General features: G+C 54.8%; 1 protein-coding gene across 2 annotated transcripts; it reads right to left on the bottom strand.

Moving 5' to 3' along the window:
- Window positions 1–1,402: 1,402 nt before the first annotated feature.
- On the bottom strand, window positions 1,403–7,282 carry EN1 (engrailed homeobox 1). 2 transcript variants are annotated; one of them, XR_012133354.1, is made up of 3 exons: window positions 5,902–7,282; window positions 2,333–2,969; window positions 1,403–2,199 (listed from the first exon to the last, which is right to left on the bottom strand). XR_012133354.1 is itself a non-coding variant. In XM_037001104.2 (2 exons), the coding sequence occupies exons 1-2, from the start codon at window positions 6,779–6,781 to the stop codon at window positions 2,653–2,655; spliced, it is 1,197 nt and encodes a 398-aa protein (XP_036856999.1). In that variant the 5' UTR covers window positions 6,782–7,282; the 3' UTR covers window positions 1,404–2,652. The 2 variants fall into 2 exon arrangements, 1 of the variants encoding a protein (XP_036856999.1); XM_037001104.2 differs by having other exon boundaries at window positions 1,404–2,969.
- Window positions 7,283–18,244: the final 10,962 nt, after the last annotated feature.

Below are 18,244 nucleotides of genomic sequence, written 5' to 3'. Positions count from 1 at the left end.
CTACTGCTCTTTCTGGGCTTGGGTACCCTAAGGGGCCACAATAGGGCAGTGAAAAAGAAGCATAGCCCCATTTCCAGGTACTCACAATGGTAAGGTTCTCTTTAGAGCTGGGTGTCCCCAACAGTGCATCTGAATATGGCAGCAGGGACCTTTCTTGATGTTTTGAGCTATCTGAGTTAGGCAAGGAGTACTCTGGGCCCCAGGTCTCAGACCCTCTGACCTGAAGGTCTGGGGAACTTGAAGATTCCAGGCTCCCTTTTCCCACAAGGAAAGGAAAGAAGGTACTTTCTGCCAACAGAAGACAACTCACCGGGGCTCTCCCAGGGAAGGGCCAATCTCACTGCTTCCTACTTTTCATGCAAGGATTGGTTGAGCACCCATTATGCCCAGAGGTTACTCCATATACCCCAAGAAGGTGTGAAGGGGATGGAAGGAAGTGATTCACTGCCATAAAGTTGGGAACCCATGGCAATACCAAATGCACTCTACAACTCCAGGCCACAGAACCCCCAACCCCCAAATTCTTCAGCAAGGACTTGGAGATTCACACTGTCATTTCCCCAGACATAGACCCGTATCAGCAGGAATTTCTTAAGAAAGAAGGAAGAATGGCCTTTCTCATTTCTCATAAAATCAATCCTGCAAAAACAACAGAAAAAAATCCAAGGGTAAAACATAGAAACAGTTCTCATACAGGCACAAACCCCATAAACACACCTGCAAACATTCTGGTGTGCAAACATAAATAAGAACATGCACACAGACCATGAACTCATAAACATCCAAATGTGCATCTAATTACAGGGAAACGTACAAGCTGGGTATGTACACCAATGCCCACAAGTTTGCAGGGACACCTACTATCTAGCCACATCTGTACAGGTACATACGCATGTATTACAGAAGTGAGGGGGCAAAGAGGAGAGCAGAATTTACCACTTAAAAATAAAAATCCTGGACAAAAGGGAAATGATATCTCCTGAGGAGGAAACTTCCTCCTCCTGGTCCCAAAGTGGGACCCAGTGCTTGCCCAGGAAGGATAGGCCCCAGAGTCAGGCACAAGAGTGGGGGCATTTCTAAGAAGTCTGGATTTCTTGAGGGTCCTGGAGGCTTGTGTCTTTGCCCCCTTTGGCCAGGAAGTAAGACAGGATTTGTTGTGATTCTGGGAGGGACCCAGCTAAGGTTGGGATGAGGCAGGCCTGTGCCCACATCGGAGGTCAGGGCCCAAAGTGATGCCAGCTGCCAGAGAAGCTGCTGCCGCTATGCATAACTTCCCAGATCCCCGCCTCCTTGCCCTCAGCCTCAGCCAGGCACCGTGTCCCACCCTCCACCCACCACTTTGTCAACGGAATCACTTCCCCAAACCAGAGAGCCTTTAAGTCCAGGCAGCCCAGAGGCCAGGCTGAGGCCTGTCTGCCTTAAGGAGCCGCTCAGGACAAGAGAAAGCGCCTCACCTCTGGCCCACCCTGGAAGGCCTTCTGCTTCTAAAGGAGAAAACCCGCACCAGAAAAAAAAAGAAAAAAGATAAAGAAAAGGTGCAGACTGGAGCGAGAAGCAGGTTGAACAAGAGGAGGCTGAAGCCCTGGGCAGGGAGGGCCCGACAGCCCGGGCTGTGTTTTCGAAATCAGGACAGCGTTACGGGCTTTGGGGCTCCTTTGAATGCCATCAGAGCCCAGGCACGTCTCGCCAGATCCTCCAGACCTGGACCTATCTGGCCGTAAGCCGCTTCTACTACCGCGCTGCCCCCTGGTCCCTGGTGTTCGACAGTCAGGCCGGCCGGGCCGCGGGGGCTCCCGCGGTGTGTGTGAGAGCGGGGACGCCCGGCGCCGGGTGCCCCGCACGTATACCCTTCCCAGGCCCGCAAAGAGGAGGGCTGCAGTGGCTCGTGAGCACAGTGTACACTTTATTTCAGACTACAGGTTTCTGAACATAATAAAATCTTTGGCTTGTAGCGGCGGTTCAGTCTCGCAGTCTGTGGGGTCGTATTTCTCAACACATCTCCAGAAAACGAAAGGGGAGTAGGACAGACAGACCGACAGAAGGGCTGGAGAGGTGCGGGGGAGGCAAAGGGCAGACACGCAAGGAAACACACTCTCACACACACAAAGAAAAGTCCCAGAGAAACGAGGGCCAGCGATGCGGGGCGGGAGGCACCGGAGAAGCAGTAACATTCAAAAGAAAAAGGCAACGAAAACGAAACTGGGCCGGGGGCAGCGAGGCGGAGGTGGGAGATAAAATAATTATAATAATTATAATAATTATAACAATAATAATAAAGGAGATTAATAAAAAGTCCAGCAAATAGAGATCGCTACACATTTCTTTTCCTTACCTGAAATTAAATATATACAAGGTCGTAAGCGGTTTGGCTAGATAGAGCTTTAAGGAGTTCGTAGTTTCGTCCCTTAAACTGTGAATAGAGAGAACTAATTTTTCGATAGCACCTGTCCGAGTCTTTCTCGATTTTTAAAAACCTTTCGTTCAAACGTGATTCTCCATTCGGAGGAACTCCTTCTCACTCTCTTCCCTGTCGCTCCCTCCCTCCTTCGCGCCGATCCTTTCTCCCGGCGCGGGGCCGGCGAGGCCGCAGAGGCGGTGCCGGGAGGAGGCGCGGGCACTGCGGCCTGACCGCGCGGCCCCAGCCGGCGGCCGCTACTCGCTCTCGTCTTTGTCCTGAACCGTGGTGGTCGAGTGGTTGTACAGTCCCTGCGCCATGAGGTGAAGCGCCAGGCCGTTCTTGATACCCGTGGCTTTCTTGATCTTGGCGCGCTTGTTCTGGAACCAGATCTTGATCTGGGACTCGTTGAGGCTGAGCTCCTGGGCCAGGGTCTGCCGCCGCTGCTCCGTGATGTAGCGGTTCGCCTGGAACTCCGCCTTCAGTCTCTGCAGCTGCTCCGCCGTAAACGCCGTCCGCGGCCGCTTGTCCTCCTTCTCATTCTTTTTCTTCTTCAGCTTCCTGGTGCGCGGACCTGCAGCGGCGGACAGGGCCGGGTGGGGGTGGGGACGAAGGACAGAGGGGCGGGGGGGAGAGGGCAGAGGAAGCCGTGAGAATTGCAGAGCCGAGCCTGGATCGCGCCCCGCGCTTCCGGGGAGAAGGCGGAGGCCCTGCTGGCCCCTGGCTCCCTCCCGCACGCTGGCCCCTAGATCAACCGCGGGGCTGCTGGGGTCACAGGTTCCCTTTTGGTGGGCCAGAAGGACCACGGAGGAAAGCTAGCCGAAGTTGTATGTGCACCCCATACCCCAGTTTGGAACGTGAAAACCATATGACAGGCTTGTTACAGAATCCAAGATGGAGAGAGATTTGGAGCCCCATCTGGCCCAGCCCAGAGATGGAGGTTAGGAGCCTGCTGTCTTCACAGCCCTGGAATTAAAAGAGGCTCAAGACTGGGACAGTGAAGTCACCGGGACAAGACTGCCCTGAGAGCATTGCCAACCTGCAAAGAAAATCTTCCCTTCCTCCTTAAGAATCACACCTGCACTGGGCACCTACCATAATACCCCATCTGCTTGTAGCTATTGACCCCAAAAAACAAGAGGATAGGGAGGTGGTGTGTAAGGAGCTTGTGAGGGTCTTGTCTAGCTCCAAAGTCTTTGGTATTTGCTCTCTACCCTCTTCTTTCACTTTGGCCTAACCAAAGCCTTTTCTAGGGCCTCAGGGAGAAGCTGACCACCAGCTCCTCTGAAAGGAGAGAAAAGGCCTTCAGTCAGTTGTATGCCTTGCCTACATGACTCTGGCCTTCCTGTTCTCTGCTTTGCCCCTTGGATGGTGCCAGTAAGACAGAAAAGGCCTTTTCCACTCCTCCATCCAGATGCACAAGCAGAGTCTCCCTTAGCTCTCTTTTGAACATATAAACTGCAATTTCAGGACTGAAAACTTCTGGATAACAAAAACAAGCCAGATTGGCTTTCCTTGCCCAGCTATGGCATTTGCAAAGTGACTACATTTATTCTCCCCACATCTATGAGCAAAAGAGGGGCAGAGGGACAGAGGAGCAGAGACAGAAGGATGAGCCCAACAAAAACCTGTGTTTTGTCCCTAAGATGGGTATAGGAAGAGACCACAAGGATCCTCCCCAGGAAGGTGAGGTCTCCCTCAAAACCTAGTCTGGACAAAGAGGGCTGCTATGGAGAGAGGAGGAAGGTAGAAAGGCAGTCTTGAAAGCCTGCATCTCTGTGCATCAGCCACCACAGGAAAGTCTTCAGGCAATCACTTATTGGGCCTTGTCATGGTTATGGGAGCTTACTGAGCCGAGTTAAGTCCCCATCAGGTCTGTTAATCTCTAAAACTGTTCGGGAAGAAGGGTCTTCACTGGCATCTCCAAACCTAGCAACAGAGGGGCAAGCTGGGCAGCTGACTCCTGCGGCAGGCCAGTGCCTGAGGTCAGCAGCTGTCCTGTGACAAAAGAGTCCATGCCAGGGGACTGCAGTGAACTCAGGTCTGGGTTGAGATTCATCTCCCCCGACTGACTGCCTATGCAGGAAGAGCAGGTACCCTGCCTCCCAGGGCCATAAGAAGGAAAGCGACCAAGAACAAAGACAAGGTCCACTCCCGAGCACCTTGCTGGGAGGACTGAGAGGAGTCGGGGCGGAGAGGGTCTTGCTTTAGATTAGTAATTAGCTGAGTGGGCAGAGATGGACGAGGAAATGTGCGCATCCCCAGGAAGGCCCCACTGCCCGTTGTGCGTCCGGGACGTTGTTTGAGTGTTGTGTGTGCGTGTGTGTGTTAAGAAGCACGGACATTTGTAATAAAACCGCAGCCTCCCGGCCAGCCCGATCCACACAGCCTGACAGCTCAATCACTCTATCCATCAGGCGAGTCAATCAAAGCAGCTTTTCGTAGGTTCAGGGAGCCCGGTGTGTCAATAACGGGGCCCGATATGGAGGGGGCTGATAGTGCGCATCGATCCGCGCCCAGCCGGCAGCGGTGGGGAGGCTTGAGACTAGCTGGAGCAGTGCATAGCTACGCCGTGCTGGGCCTTCTGGTACATTGGGTTCCCGGAACACCAGCCGTGGGCCAGTGCCCCTGCCGCCCTGTCGCGGCGCCCAACCGCCTCCCGGGCGCTGGCGACCAGGAGGCAGGCAGGCCTCAGCCATCTCTCCTGGGGCCTAGTGGCTGTCCCAGGGTAGGTCTCAGCCACGCATTTCCCAAGCACATGGGATTTGAGGAAAAGGGGCTGAAGGAAAAATCAAGAAAAATAGGCCTACGTTTGGAGGAAATACGCTAACTGGCAGACTTTCGGAAAAAAGGAGTGAAAGAAGGAAGGGGCAGGGCCGGGAGGATGTGTGCGCAGTGCCGCGCAGAACCTGCGGAGGAGGCAGGCTCTCACGGACTCGGCCCCTGCGTTCTGGCCTGATCCCGACCTGTCTTCTCTCCTCACCTGCTGTCGGTCTGTCAGCTTAAGAGAACCAGGAGCCAGGGGTTCTCAGGCACCCACCGTTTCGACAATTGCCTTTCCCTAGATTCTACCCGCCCGAGTCAGGCTCTCCTTGACACCCGGCCTGGAGCAAGAAAGTCTGTGATCAGATTGTTTCTCACAAGCTTTGCTCGATTTCAGCCTGGGCGAGACCAGGCTGGTGGAATTTCAGAGCCAGATCTCTAGGCCCACCTTGTCCCCATTTCCAAATACCCCTTTCCTGGAAGAAAAATCAATGACTGACTGTGTCTTTCCTAAGAACAATAAAGGTAAAACACAAAGATGTCCTGAGGGTCTCGGACTTCAAAACCGAGTAACAGAGATTTGAGCTCCTGCAGCCTACCGAGTAGTGGCCGCGGAGGCCTGGAGCGCACACCTGAGAGTACACCCTGTTGTGAGGAGGAGCAAGGAGACGGAGGGAAAAGAGTGTCCGAGACCTATTTTGCTCTGCCCTGCACGGCGGCTGAGCGTGTGGAAGGGTACTCACCGGAGGACGGACGATCAGAGTAGCGCGTGCAGTAGACCCAGGCGGGCCATACGAGGGGCTGCTGCGAGTCAGTTTTGACCACGGGCCCGCCGTTGGCTGAGCCCATAAGCAGAATGGCGGGGTTGCCGTGCTCCGGGTACTTGGCACCCTGTACACCTGGGCTCCCCACGCCGCCTGCACTGCCGCCGCTGCTGTCCGAGGGCTTGGCCGCTGCTGCGGCCGCCGCCGCCGCTGCCACGGCTGCTGCAGCTGCCGCCGCTGCGGGGTTCCCAGTTTTGGACGCTCCGGCGCCGCCAACGGCGGCTGGTGGGGAGCCGTCGGGTGGGCCACAGTTCACGTCCGGGGCGCACAGGAGCGAGGAGGCGCCTTGCGCCCGCGTGCCCAGCTGGTGGACAGGATCTCTACCTGCGCCGGTCTGGCCTCTGTCACGCTCTACTCGTCCTCCTCCTGCGCCTCCTCCGGCCGCCGCAGCCACCAGGAGCTGCGGCGGCGGCTGCTCCTTTTTGCAGCCGAAGTCCGGCCTCAAGATGTTGTCGATGAAAAAGTTGGTAGTGCGGTGCAGCTGGGCCGCGGGCTGCGGCTGGTGAGCAGGCGCCCCAAGATGCTGCTGCTGCTGCGGCGGCGGCGGCGGCGGCGGGGGGGGCGGGGGATGCGGGGGGAGGTGCGGGTGGTGGGCCAGGGGCGGCAGGCAGGGCGCCGCGGGCGGCGAGGGGGGCGCGGGCTGAGGGGACACCGGCACGCTGTCTCCATCGCTGCCGCTGCTGCCGCTGGCTCCTGGGCTGAGGTTCAGGCCGAGGCTGCCCGGCGCCGCCGCCACCGCCGCCGCCGCGCCGAGGCCCGAGTCGCGCTGACTTTTAGGTTCCGGCTGCTGTTCTTCCATGCTCGGCCGACCCGCCGCCCCGGCCGCCGCACCGGCCCCCACCCCCCCCGCCTCGCTCCCCACCCCACTTTGCCAGCGGCCCGTGGGGGTGCGCAGAGGAAGGAGGCCAACGAAGCCCCAGCGAAGGGCACGGGGCGGGTGCTGGAAAAAAAGCCCAGGCGCCTGGCCTGAATCGCTTGCTCTTATCGAGCAGATAGATCTCGCTGTCTCTCCCTCTCTCTAATTTGTAGATATCCAGATATGGAGACACTCGGTTATTTCTTTTTTCTTTCTGCCACCAGATTCAATGATTTGTTTTAAATGGGGAGAAAGCCACGGCCAAAAAGGGAGAGAAAAAAAAAGGAAAGAAAAAAGAAAGCAAGAAAAAAGAAAAAAAGCTCCAAGAATGTTTTTTCTTAAAGGAAAAATAGTCTTTAAAGCCTAGCCATCTTCCTAAGCAGTACTGAGGGGTTTGACTTCCCCGAGTGTCACGCTCAGCTGTGCCCAGAGCGCGAGGCTGGCAGCGCCTTTAATCGCCTTTGCTTTTTTTGCAGGGAGAGCGCGTCTCCGCCAGCGCCCGGGCTGCCTTTTTTTTTTTTTTTTTTTTTTTTTCAAATCTCTGACAGCTCGGATCTTTGCACAAACTCTCTCGCTTAAAAAAAAAATCACCCAGGCACACTTTTTGCCTTCAAACCGGAAGCACGTGAGTCAGGGCCGCACGTGTGCGGGGCCAATGGCGAGCCAGGACTCGCGCTGACTCCCGGGCCTCGGCCCAATGGGCGCGCGCGGGACTTTGCGAATAAATAATCCGGGGGGGGGGGCGGGGGCGCGGCCGCGGGCAGAGAGGGGGCGTCGCAGAGCTGGCCCGACGCGTCCGGCCCGCCTTATTCCACCCTCAACCCAGCCCCTCCCCCTCTTTCAGGGTCGGACTAAGGAAGGGGCAAAGGAGACCGGGGAGAGCTAGATTTCGGGGTGTAGGCAAATAGAGAAGCAACTCCATAAACAACTTGTTGGAGAAATGCAGGATTATGGGTGCGTGCGTGCCGGGCTCACGGTCAGGAGGCAGAGGCCTCGGCTCCTTTGCACCCCCATGCCTAAGAAACAGCCTTTTATTTTCTGTTTTTCTTGCTGCTATGAGGGATGAGAGGTTATTATCAGTGTGTGTATAGCAAACCGCGGAGGCCAGCTGCGCCAAGTGAAGACCGTCTGTTTGCAAGTTTGCAGTGCGTGCCGACCGGCTGCACTGAGTGTCCTTTCTAGGGTATCTGCACCCATGCCCTTCCCTGTCCGAACTTTCACCAACACCCTGGGAACTGTCTTGGCGCCTTTAAGCCAGGCCCAGAGGGCGTGAGAGAGCCGGAGCGCCGGGATCGCCGGACGCCTGTTCCTTCCCTGGCCACCGGAGTCGAAGCCACCTGGGCATCATGAAGTTGTCTTGGGCAGGCCCCTCAGCCAAGCAAGTCAGGGCGTGGATACACGCGAGGCTCCGGCTTTTGGGTTTGGGGCAACCTCTGTGTTGATTTCCCTGCAAAATGAAATCAAATAAAAGTAATGCACCCCAGGTGTTTGCCCTAACCAGCTGATTGAGGATGGGGACAGTGAGTTTGCCCCGGTTGCCCAAACTTTCTTGAGATTGCTTCTGACTTCCTGGAGGCCCCTGGCTCTAACCCTGCATTTTCTTCCCAAGCTTTGGGGGATGGAGGGGCGTCCTGACGCTCCCATGCTCACGGAGATCCATCTCCAGTCCGCTGGGTTCTTTTTCACTGTTTCCTGGGCGAGGCACCCCAGAAGTTCTCCCATCACCAGGGATGGATTGCAGGAGGTGAGGCGCTGGGCATGGACCGGATTTGTCTAACAAGCCTTTTAAAGTGCTAGAATCTGATAGTGCGCTCAAGCCTACGGTATTGGAGAGTGGCTAGAAAGGCTCCGGCAACCGAGGCCTTCGTGGGGATGTTATCTTGGAGCTCCAGCTAACCTCCTCATCCTCACCGCCGTCCTCAATTAGGATGGCAGAGAAAGGGTCTCTTTCGGGATACTTTCTGGTGGGAATATTCAAAATAATTCCCCTGGCCTAGAAAAGTCACAGAGGACTAGAAGGAAAATAAAACGAAAAACACAACAAGCATAAACACCGCAGTAGCCGAAGTTTCTCCAAGGGGCTGTTGGAAAGCTGGAGTTTGTATTGCTGGCTGCATCTTCAGGTCAGCCCAGGGTCTTCCGACTTCCCTGATGGACCTGCCTGGGCGACCTGGGGACAACGAGAACCACACTCCGAAGCGCTGCGCTAAGCAGCTAGCCGTCGTCTCCTCAATCCTCTCAATACCCTCCTTTTCTACCTTGGAGTCTACCAAGGCCTCCTGTTCTACACCTAAGGGCTCCCCGAAATTTCCCTGTGCCCCATCTTTTCTCCCCGAAATGGGGGTTGGATTTTATTTATGTTTAAGTTCGCAAAATTGAAATCTTTATCCCGCAAGCGACCGTGGGTACTTAATTAAATTCTAATTAGGACACTATCAATATCCTATTTAGCCGCGTAGCTTTTGTGCGCCGCGGTCCCTTTCAGCGCCGTAAATAGGGTCTCGACGCCTTATCTCGCCTGCAGGAGACGCCTCGAGAAGGGCTGCGGAAGATAATTTATAGGTTTTAATTACTCTTCATTCCGCCTGATCAGCTTGGCGTTCATCACAGGCCTGTGAATAAAACCCTGGTCAAAAGCTCTGTCACATCGCGCTGGCAAGACGCTTAATCAAAGTGAGCGGCCCCGCGCGCCGCGCGGCCCGGCTCCTCCACGTAATTTCCAGCCAGCTGATAAAGCCAGCTGAATAATGCGGCGGCCCTTTGGAGACACCATTTACAGAAATGACTTTATTGACGGCTTAACGTCGGTAATTCATTTTACCTTTCATGTAGTGGAGCCCGGATTTGTTACAGTAATGGGATGATAAATGCACCCGCGGCCCACGAGCTCCGGCTGGATTAGGCGGCACTCTACGCGCTGGCTCGTACCCCACCCCCCACCCCCACCTTCCTGGTCAGGCCTGCGCCTGATGCTCCGCACCTAGCGCCGCCTGCTCCCCATGACCCCCACCCAGTCTCACGCCCTCCTCTTCTGTCTGAATATCAACATGCTATTGGGAACTCGGTGTTAGCGGGCTGATGTCCTGGCAAGCCTGACAGTCAAGTGTGTGAGTGGTGAAAGTGAGCAAATGTTGGTCTAGATGGGTGTGTGAGGGGTCCAGGGACTGGAGTGAGCCCAGGACTGGGTGTGAGGGTGAGGAAGTACCGGCAGGGTGAGTTGTGTGTACAGGTATGTGGGTAGAAGGCTCCGGGTGTGTGGAGCGATGTGCATGCAGGTGTGAGTACATTTGGGGGGAGTTGTTTCTGTCTTTGGAAATTAAGGAATTTCTTCCAACCTGATAGATGTCCAGGGGGGATGATAGGGAGGTGAGCTGGCAGGAAGTAGGTGGGGGAGTCTACCAGGAATGGCATAGAGCCCCTTTCTCCAAATGCCCTCTGCCTATGGGCCAAAGGTGTGGACGTTTCAGGGCACCCAGTGTCCATTCCCATTGTTTTTAAATTCTGAGCTGTGCACAGAACACCACTGACCCAGCCAGGTCTCTGCAACAAATTGATTATTCCCAAATTCCATCTCCGTACCTAACCCACATAAAAGTGGAGAATAACGAAGAGGAAAACAATTTTGTTTTGTTTTGTTTTATATGGTCAAGGGGAGAAAATACTATGATTTCTTTCCCCACTTGAAGGAAGATGGGGGCCTAAAGAGGCTTTCAATGGTGGGGGAGTGGGATACGTGGAACAGGGAGAAACCCCAATCGTCCTGCCTCTCTATTTCCATACTCCCACCATTCTCTGCAGCTAAGCAGGGGCTTCCACCGAGCAAAAGACACCTGGCTAAACAAACCCGAAGAGGGGAAGTGTTTGTATGTTTGGGGAATGCTAGAGAAGTTTGCGGTCGTATAGTGGAAAGACTGGTGAAAGTCGCTAAAGGCAAAGGCTGAGAAATTTTACTTTTGTTTCTCCCCTTTCACAATATTGCAAAAAACACATTTCAATTTGGAGTGGCCCATGGCTGTGGGGACCCCAGCCTGTGTTTGTGTCTATTTGCTTGCTATGTGAGTACCACACAGAGAGAAACAGGTCTGTAAAAGCATTATTTTTTTTTGTCTGTGTGTATTTGTGTGCATGGCAGCAGGCTCATGTATATACACATCAGTATGTACATCGGAGTCTACCTCACACAGTTGGGCATGTAGAAATGTTTGTTGAGGGTTTTGGTGTATACTGTTCAGAAAAGGGAAATCTCCTGCCAGTCTGTGTTTCTGCACAATTTGGATTTCGTTTAGGGGGAGACTAATGCCACACAGTCCTTCCTGCTTCCACCTCTTTTGAGGATGGGTGAGAGGAGAATTGTGAAAGAAAACCTTACATCCTAGCCAGGCGTGTGCAGGTTGGGCCGAGAGTGCTAGCGTGTTGCATGCACACGGTGGTAATCGCATTTCGAGTGTAGATCAGATGGCGGTGGGGCCTCGTGGCGCGGGACATGAATGAGTTGTCGCAACACAATAGCGCGCAGCCTTCCTACGGGGACTGGGTGACCAGCGGTTTTGTTGGGAGTGAATGCGAGGAGATTTCTGCTACAAGTGCCGCGGTATTATTATGAGCCAGAAGGTCAGACTATACATCGCAGGTCCCCAAAGCCTATAGACCTCGGGAAATGTGGGGCCTCGAGCCACGTCATTGTACCTGACAGTCCTTTCAATAGACTAATTCAATTAGCGCTTGGGGTTTTGGTCTTCATTTGGAAGCGATAATAATGTGGGGGGTGGGGGGGTGCAGAGGGATTTGTTGGGTATTGGTTAGGGATCCTAAGCAATTCTGCGCAATGCTTGGAGTGGGACTGAGGGAAGCAGGGAGGGGGAAAAAGCCATGGTGGGTGGGGGTGCGTGGGAGGCAAACCATGGAAAATAAAATGCTTTGTTGACTCTCGAAATTGGGGCATCAGCTTTGTTTGTAGATGGCCCAGAAGACTGGAGAGGAGGAACAGGCAAGGAGAATTTCCTTTTTTCCGTGTGCATGAAAGATGCCCACAAATGTCCAGGTTCCTAGAAAGCTCGAGGGGGGCGGGGGGGGAAAGCCTGCTGTTGAAGGTTGTCACCTTTGGGGTTTCTATATTTGGATTTATGCCCCGACCATTGTGCCTTCTTTATCCGAGGGACCATTTCACAGCACGGACCTCTTTTTGTTCTAGAAACAGTTTGGTTTGTTTCCTCTTGTAGAGCGTGTACTAACAGAAAATTAAGTATTTTCTACTCTTGACTATAAGAAATGGCGAAAACATTTCCAAGATTTCGGTACATTGCACCTGGTGGTCAGGATTTGAGAGGACCCCTGGTTTCCATTCTGAGCCCTGAGAGCGGCCAGAGGGGCCGGCGCCGGGCGTTCTGGACGCCAGTGCGCCAACACCCGCCCAGTCGCTGCTGGCGGATTGACCAGCCGGGTTAGGGCTGTGGGGGGATGTGGAGGAACGAGACTCGCATTAGGGGGAGAAAGAACTTCACCTTCTTCTCTACATCCCCAAACCGCTCAGGAGCTGTACCACAGGCCCCTGGAGCCGCGGGTTTTACAGCGCACGGTTCCCAAAAGCAAGGCGACCCCACACACCTTCCTACACATTTTTTCATTTTAATCAGGCATCCTGCTTTTCTCTTTACACTGAATTCTACCCAAAACCCAGACACGAAACCCTAATATTTATCCACCGCCGCCATCCCCGCAAAGATCTCGGAGTAAAATTGAGCTTCTATGCCCGAATATTCTTCTCTCCTTTATTTTGCTTTTCGCCCTCTCTTACCCTCTCCCTCTCCTCATAAGATTCCCTGAGCCTGGCGCCCCCTAGCCAGGGTGACGCCTTGCCCACTCCAGTCCCCACCTGTCCAGAGTGGCGTCTCCCGCCTGGATCCGGCTGAGCGCGGGTCGTGGTCCACACCGACTGGCCTGGAGCATGTGCACGCAGGTGGGTGCGAAAGTAGGAGCGAGCGAGGAGGGGCAGCACAGCTTCCGGGTTCTGCTGCTCCCCCCCTTCTCCCCACCCCCAGCTCAGTCCTTGCTCCCTGAAATGTCAGACCCCACTCCAAAGTTGGGGACAATAAAATAAAATAAAACTCCAGAGAAAAAGAAAAAGGCGTTACAACATCCAAGTCCATTGAATAGGAATGTCCCTGAGGCTCCAAAACCGGGTTCTTTTTGCTTGCCCCAGAGTTAACTATACTCCTTCTTCCCCTGGACTCCTATGGGGTGAAGGCTATTCTACTTCTGACCCTGGGAAAGGAAGCAGAAATCTGCGCACCCAGCTCTCTGCAGTCGGGCTTCTGGCCGGCGCCTTGGCGCCTCCTTCCCCTCGCGTCCCGCAGCTCGAGCCTGACTGAGCCCCCATTTCGTCCTTGGGGCTGCAGCTTCCCCACCCTCTTCCCGGGGAGAATGCAGGCAGAACTCTAGGTTCCAGCCTAGGTCGGCACTGCGTGGGGCTGTAGGGGAGGTTAGGGAGTGAAAAGTTTAGTCCGGAAGGGGGCAGGAGGTGAAGGGAGTCTCACAAGCCTGGGAGTGGAGAGGGAGAGGGGCAAGAACTGGTGTGTGCACCCCCCAACTCCGCCCCACCTCCTTCCTCAGACCGGATCGCGCGGGGGGAAAGGGGGAGTGAGGGGAGGGGTCACTGCAACGACAAGGCCTTTCCGGGCCACCTTCGCTGTAAGCCGGCCCCTGCAGAAATACGGGTGAGAGACGAGTGTGCAGCCGAGCGCGTGCGTGTTTGGACGTAACTGTGTGCGAGAGGCTCCAGGCGAATGAGCGTGTGTACAGTGTGCTCGAATATACACAGGATTGTGTGCATTTTTGTGTCCCTCTAATCCTCATGTGGTCGCACTACATCCGGCTGTGCAAATGTGTGTGCGTGAGGTCTACGCGGGTGTACGTGCCTTAGCGTGTCCATGTGTAGGGTCTCTTGAGTGCGCTCGTGTGCGAGCTGGTACGGTGGAGCAACTCCCTCAAAAGGACGCTTGTAGTGAGGCTTGTGCAGTAGAACCCACCGAGGGCTCTGACCCCAAACCAACGCTCACCTTCCACCCCCATGCCAACTCCTCCCGCACTCCTCATCATTGAACCGTGGAAAGGCGGAGGAGGCAATTGTTTAAGCATGAATTAAAACAGCGACAGGCTTTATGTTCCCCATTAAGACCCACTTACGCAACCCCAAGCCCTAAGACCTGATTGGGGATGTGGGCCAAGGTCCAGATCAAAGGGACCTCAGGGAGCTCACAGACCACAAGCCCACTCCACAGATGAGACAACTGAGACCCGGAGAGGGGAAGAGATTAAGTTAGGGTCCCACAGAGAAGATCACTGGTCTCAGGGCTCGCCAAACCGCGCTCAGGAGTTTTGTCCTGGGGCCTAAATCCCAGATGAGAGCGCAGGGGATAGTGGTCTCCTCCCCCACCCCCTTATTCCATTCACCTTAAAGTAAGGTTCACTCTCAGTGTATGCGTGTGCGCTTATATGTGTTGCGGCAGGGACGGGAAGACGGTGTCGGTGGGATCTCTTGGGGCTGAGAATGCAGTGGGAGGAGAGGGGAAGACACAATTCCTTCTCTTGTCGGATCCCACTAGAGGCCCTTACAGTTCCTGCACCCCCGCCCCAGGGGATTAGCAGGGGGATTCTCTTCGCCTGCGCTCGGCTTCAGAACTTGCCAGGCAGGAGTGGTACTGTTAGAGATGGGAGGTCGGTGAGAGCAAGGCTGGCCTCACTTCCTGTGGGGCGTAGGGCGGGGTGGTGGAACACAGACCCCAAAGGCATTCCAGGCACGTCCCTCTCCTCCCGCGCCAAGGACTCCCGCCCCAAAATTGTTATGCAAAGGAGTCAAATGTGTGATCTTCCGCGATCAAAGCAGCAAAGCCAAATATTACAGGAGAAGTCAATAATGAATGAGCAGATTAAGAAACCCATCTTTCGGCCAATTATCGTCGCAATTGAAAAAGTCCCCTCTTTCTCTTATTCTCTCCCAAACCCCATAAATAAACGGGAGGGGGAAAGTAGGCAGAAGGGGGCTGAGGATGTTGTGGTTGAAGGCATCAGCCGAGCGTGCGTGGATAAGCAGGAGAGTGGAACGTGTTTGCTGATGGGAGATAACACCCCCTAGGGGTGACCCCAGTGGGGCTTGGTGTTTTCTCTGGCCCAGCGCGTTGAGCTTTGCCCCCTTCTTCCGAGGCTCATTGGCCCTTGAAAAAAGAGCGTGAGGCCGCTCTGAGTCTCAGAGCTAGAATCAAGGTTTCGAGGTTCTTTCTTTTCAAAGTTTATTTTCAGCACTCAGTCTGAGGTCCTCCTGCACCCAGTCTTTTCTCCTTTCTTTAGGGAGAGGACCCCTAGGCCGGGAGTGAGGGTATGGAGCAGAGTCGGAGGGGCAAGGGCGGATTCCAGGCCTGTTTCCCTGTGAGGAATGCTCCACCTGTTGGTGGCGTCGGAGAACAGCACCTGTACGGTGCTCTGGGGTCTGGGAGAACGTGGGGAGAGGTTTGTGTTTGAAGTCCTGAGACCCAGCGAGAAGTGGGAGACATCCGACCATTTTCCTTACAGGAGATGCCTGACCAGGTAGATACAAAGGAATTCCGGAAAGGGAATCCTTCCCGGGATTCCCGTGCCTTATGAGAGAGCTGAAGCTCGAGAGAAAACCCCACGAGGGGCTGGCTGTTCCTTCTTTGATTCGGAAAGCAGAAAATACCCGAGACACGGTGGGATGGGTGCTGCGAGGGGAATCAGGGACCGGGTCCTTTTGCCTGCTCCGTGCTATGTGACTTGGGTGGACCCCTTGGTCTCTGGGCCTGTTTGCTTATTCGTAAACTGAAGGAATTGGATTAGATCTCTTAGCTCTGGTCTTGAATCTGACATTGAATCTGAGCAGTATGTATAGACACCTGTGTCTTGTCTTTCGACTTCTATCTAGTCCTCAATAGATCCTGGACTTTTATATGCCACGTATATCCTAATTTCTTATACATGTTTAATGTTTAGCTGCTTCAATTATATTACTGTTTTCTCAGTTGTCTGAGTATTTCCTTTGAGTGGGGTCAGGCTGTTTCTTGGCCCAAATTATTCTAATCAGTGTCCATTTACTTAAACCTTTTTTTAAAAAAAGAAGCAAACAACAAAACTTTGTTCACTTTGTAGTGTGAACAACTGGGCAGAACCCGTGTCACGGCGCCAGTGAGAACATAAGGGGTGCTTATGTGGAAAGGCTTAAACGAGAAGACCCAGGCCCCAGCTTGCCGCCAGTGGCAGAGAGGTCTCCGAAGAAGAAAAGCCTGGAGAGAACAAGAGAGAACGCTCAGGTTCCCACCCGGGGCGAGGGAGTGGCCCCTAACCAGAGGCTCCCTGATAGACGGTGTCCCTGAGCAGCAAAGGCAAGCGTTCAGACCAATATAGCTATAGTAGCTTGGACCTCAAGCCATTTGCCCTTGAACGCTTGTAAAATTAATAATGCACGGAAACTGGGACAAGGGGCAAGATTGCTCCAATTTCCCGGAATTTGCGCGTAACTTCTGGGTTTGCGAAGGTCGAAGGAAGTGCGGGTCCGCGCGATGGGTCCTTACTGCAAGGTCTGGAGCTCAAGTTAGTGGGGCAGCGGAGCCCAAATTAGCACGTAGATTGGGCAGCCCCGAAGGTCGGGTCCGCGGGTGAGGAGTAGCAGGCCGGCCGCTGTCCTCGCCCTCCTAGTCTTCAGCTACAGAGTGACTGCACAATGCCCTAGGGCCGCGTCCTGTGGTAGCTGGGCGAGGCCGCGCACCTCTTCCCCTGAGAATCGACATTCGCCTTGGGACACACTGAGGGGCCGCCCCTTTGAACCAGGGGTACTTTGCTTTCAAAACGGTGGGGTCGTTTCAGGTCTTTTCGTCTGCGAGTCCGGGAATCGTTCTGCGGCCACTGACCTCCGTAGGCGGTGAATATCAGCGTCTTGACAAATGGCGTCCACATGGGATTTAGGGACATGAGTGAGTGTTTCTGTTTAGAAATGAGAAAATCCAGGGTCGGGAGCTCTGGTCACTTGTCCAGGGAACGGCAGGCCAGGCAGCCTGAACACGAACCAAGGCCTGCGGGGCCAGGTGGCGGACAGCCCCTGACGTCCGGGTGGTCTGTGCGACTCAGGATTTTTCGCCGGCGTGAGGGAGGTCGAGTTCCACTCGTGGTCCGCGGATGGGGCGGGGGCAGGGGAGAGTGAGGACTTGGACGCCAGGTGTCTCTGCGCAGCTGGGCTCACATAAGCTTGTGACTGCTACTTGCCTAGCGCCTGAGACCTGACCCGTGGAATTCCGAACTTTGCACCCTTTAGCCTACTAGTGGCTGCCCTGCTGGGGTCAGCTGCTATCCTGCTAAGCCAGGTTGGCCAGGGGAATCGGGAGCTCCAGGACCCAGCCTAACACGGCCACATGTTGGGGCCCGAGGCGAGCCCGAGGGCTGAAGCTGTAGGCTGACTAGGGTGGTCGCGTGGACACTGGCGCACGACCAGACCGCGGAACAGAAGGGACTGTGTGTCCATCCCGCTGCCTGCCTGGACTCTCCCAGGAGGGCCATGAAACCTAGATTTCAGGAATCAAGATCAAGGCGCCAAAGGCCATTGTGTTTTGGAGAGCTGGCTGAGGCACGGGAAGCTTCTAGAGCCAGCTGCACGGCGGAAGGCACTGGGGCAGCGTACACCGGCTCCAGTTGGCGCAGCTCAAACCAGGTTCAGTGGTTAGACTGACATAGTAAAACGAGAGGATTTACTTTAAACTTTCTCACATTTCACCCAGATGTTGCCTGTCTACAAAAGGGTGAGAGACAAGGAAAGATAGGGATATATAGAGAGAGGGAAAGTGACTGATTGAATTAGGGGTGTCCTTCCTCAAAAGAGGAGGTAAGGATAAGGGGTAGACAGCCAGTGCAGGTCTGGTACCTGCTGGAGCTTTCTCTCGGTCAGCTCATTTAATCTTACCCTACCCGAGGCATGCAATATCTTCCTTTCCCATTTACAAAGGAGGAAACTGAGGCACAGAGTCGTAAACTAGTCCAAGGGGACGTCCCTAGCAAGTAAGAAATGAGAAACAAAATTTCTCCTCAACTGTAGAGGAGCCAGATGGGAGCCAGAAGGGTCAGGGGACTGTCGAAGTCGCCCCGCAGGCCACAGGAAGGACGGAGGTATAATTCGCATGGCACAGACGTGAGGTCTCTGCGCTTCTAAGCCCTCCAGAGAGGCTGCATCCTGGCCAGCCAAGGGCGTTTGCCCTCAGTGGTCGGTCAGCAGAGCCCTGGGCCCGTGCCTTTCAGGCCTGCTCCGGGGCAGGTCGAGCACCAAGTTAGGCCCTTCTCCGGACTGGACCCCGAAGTCGTGGCCCGCTTCGGGGAAAGGGATAACCTTCGGTTTCTGTCGCGCTGACAGTCTCT

This window comes from Manis javanica, chromosome 7, assembly GCF_040802235.1.
Source record: "Manis javanica isolate MJ-LG chromosome 7, MJ_LKY, whole genome shotgun sequence".
NCBI classification, from domain to species: Eukaryota; Metazoa; Chordata; class Mammalia; order Pholidota; family Manidae; genus Manis; species Manis javanica.
This window is presented reverse-complemented; position numbering and strand designations above follow the sequence as displayed.

Bases quoted from the DNA above. Each gene is read 5' to 3' on its own strand.
- EN1 (XM_037001104.2), bottom strand. From the start codon at position 6,781: ATGGAAGAACAGCAGCCGGAACCTAAAAGTCAGCGCGACTCGGGCCTC. The intron at 2,970-5,901 runs GTGAGTACCCTT...CCGCCGCTGCAG, and splicing joins CTCTGATCGTCCGTCCTCCG to GTCCGCGCACCAGGAAGCTG.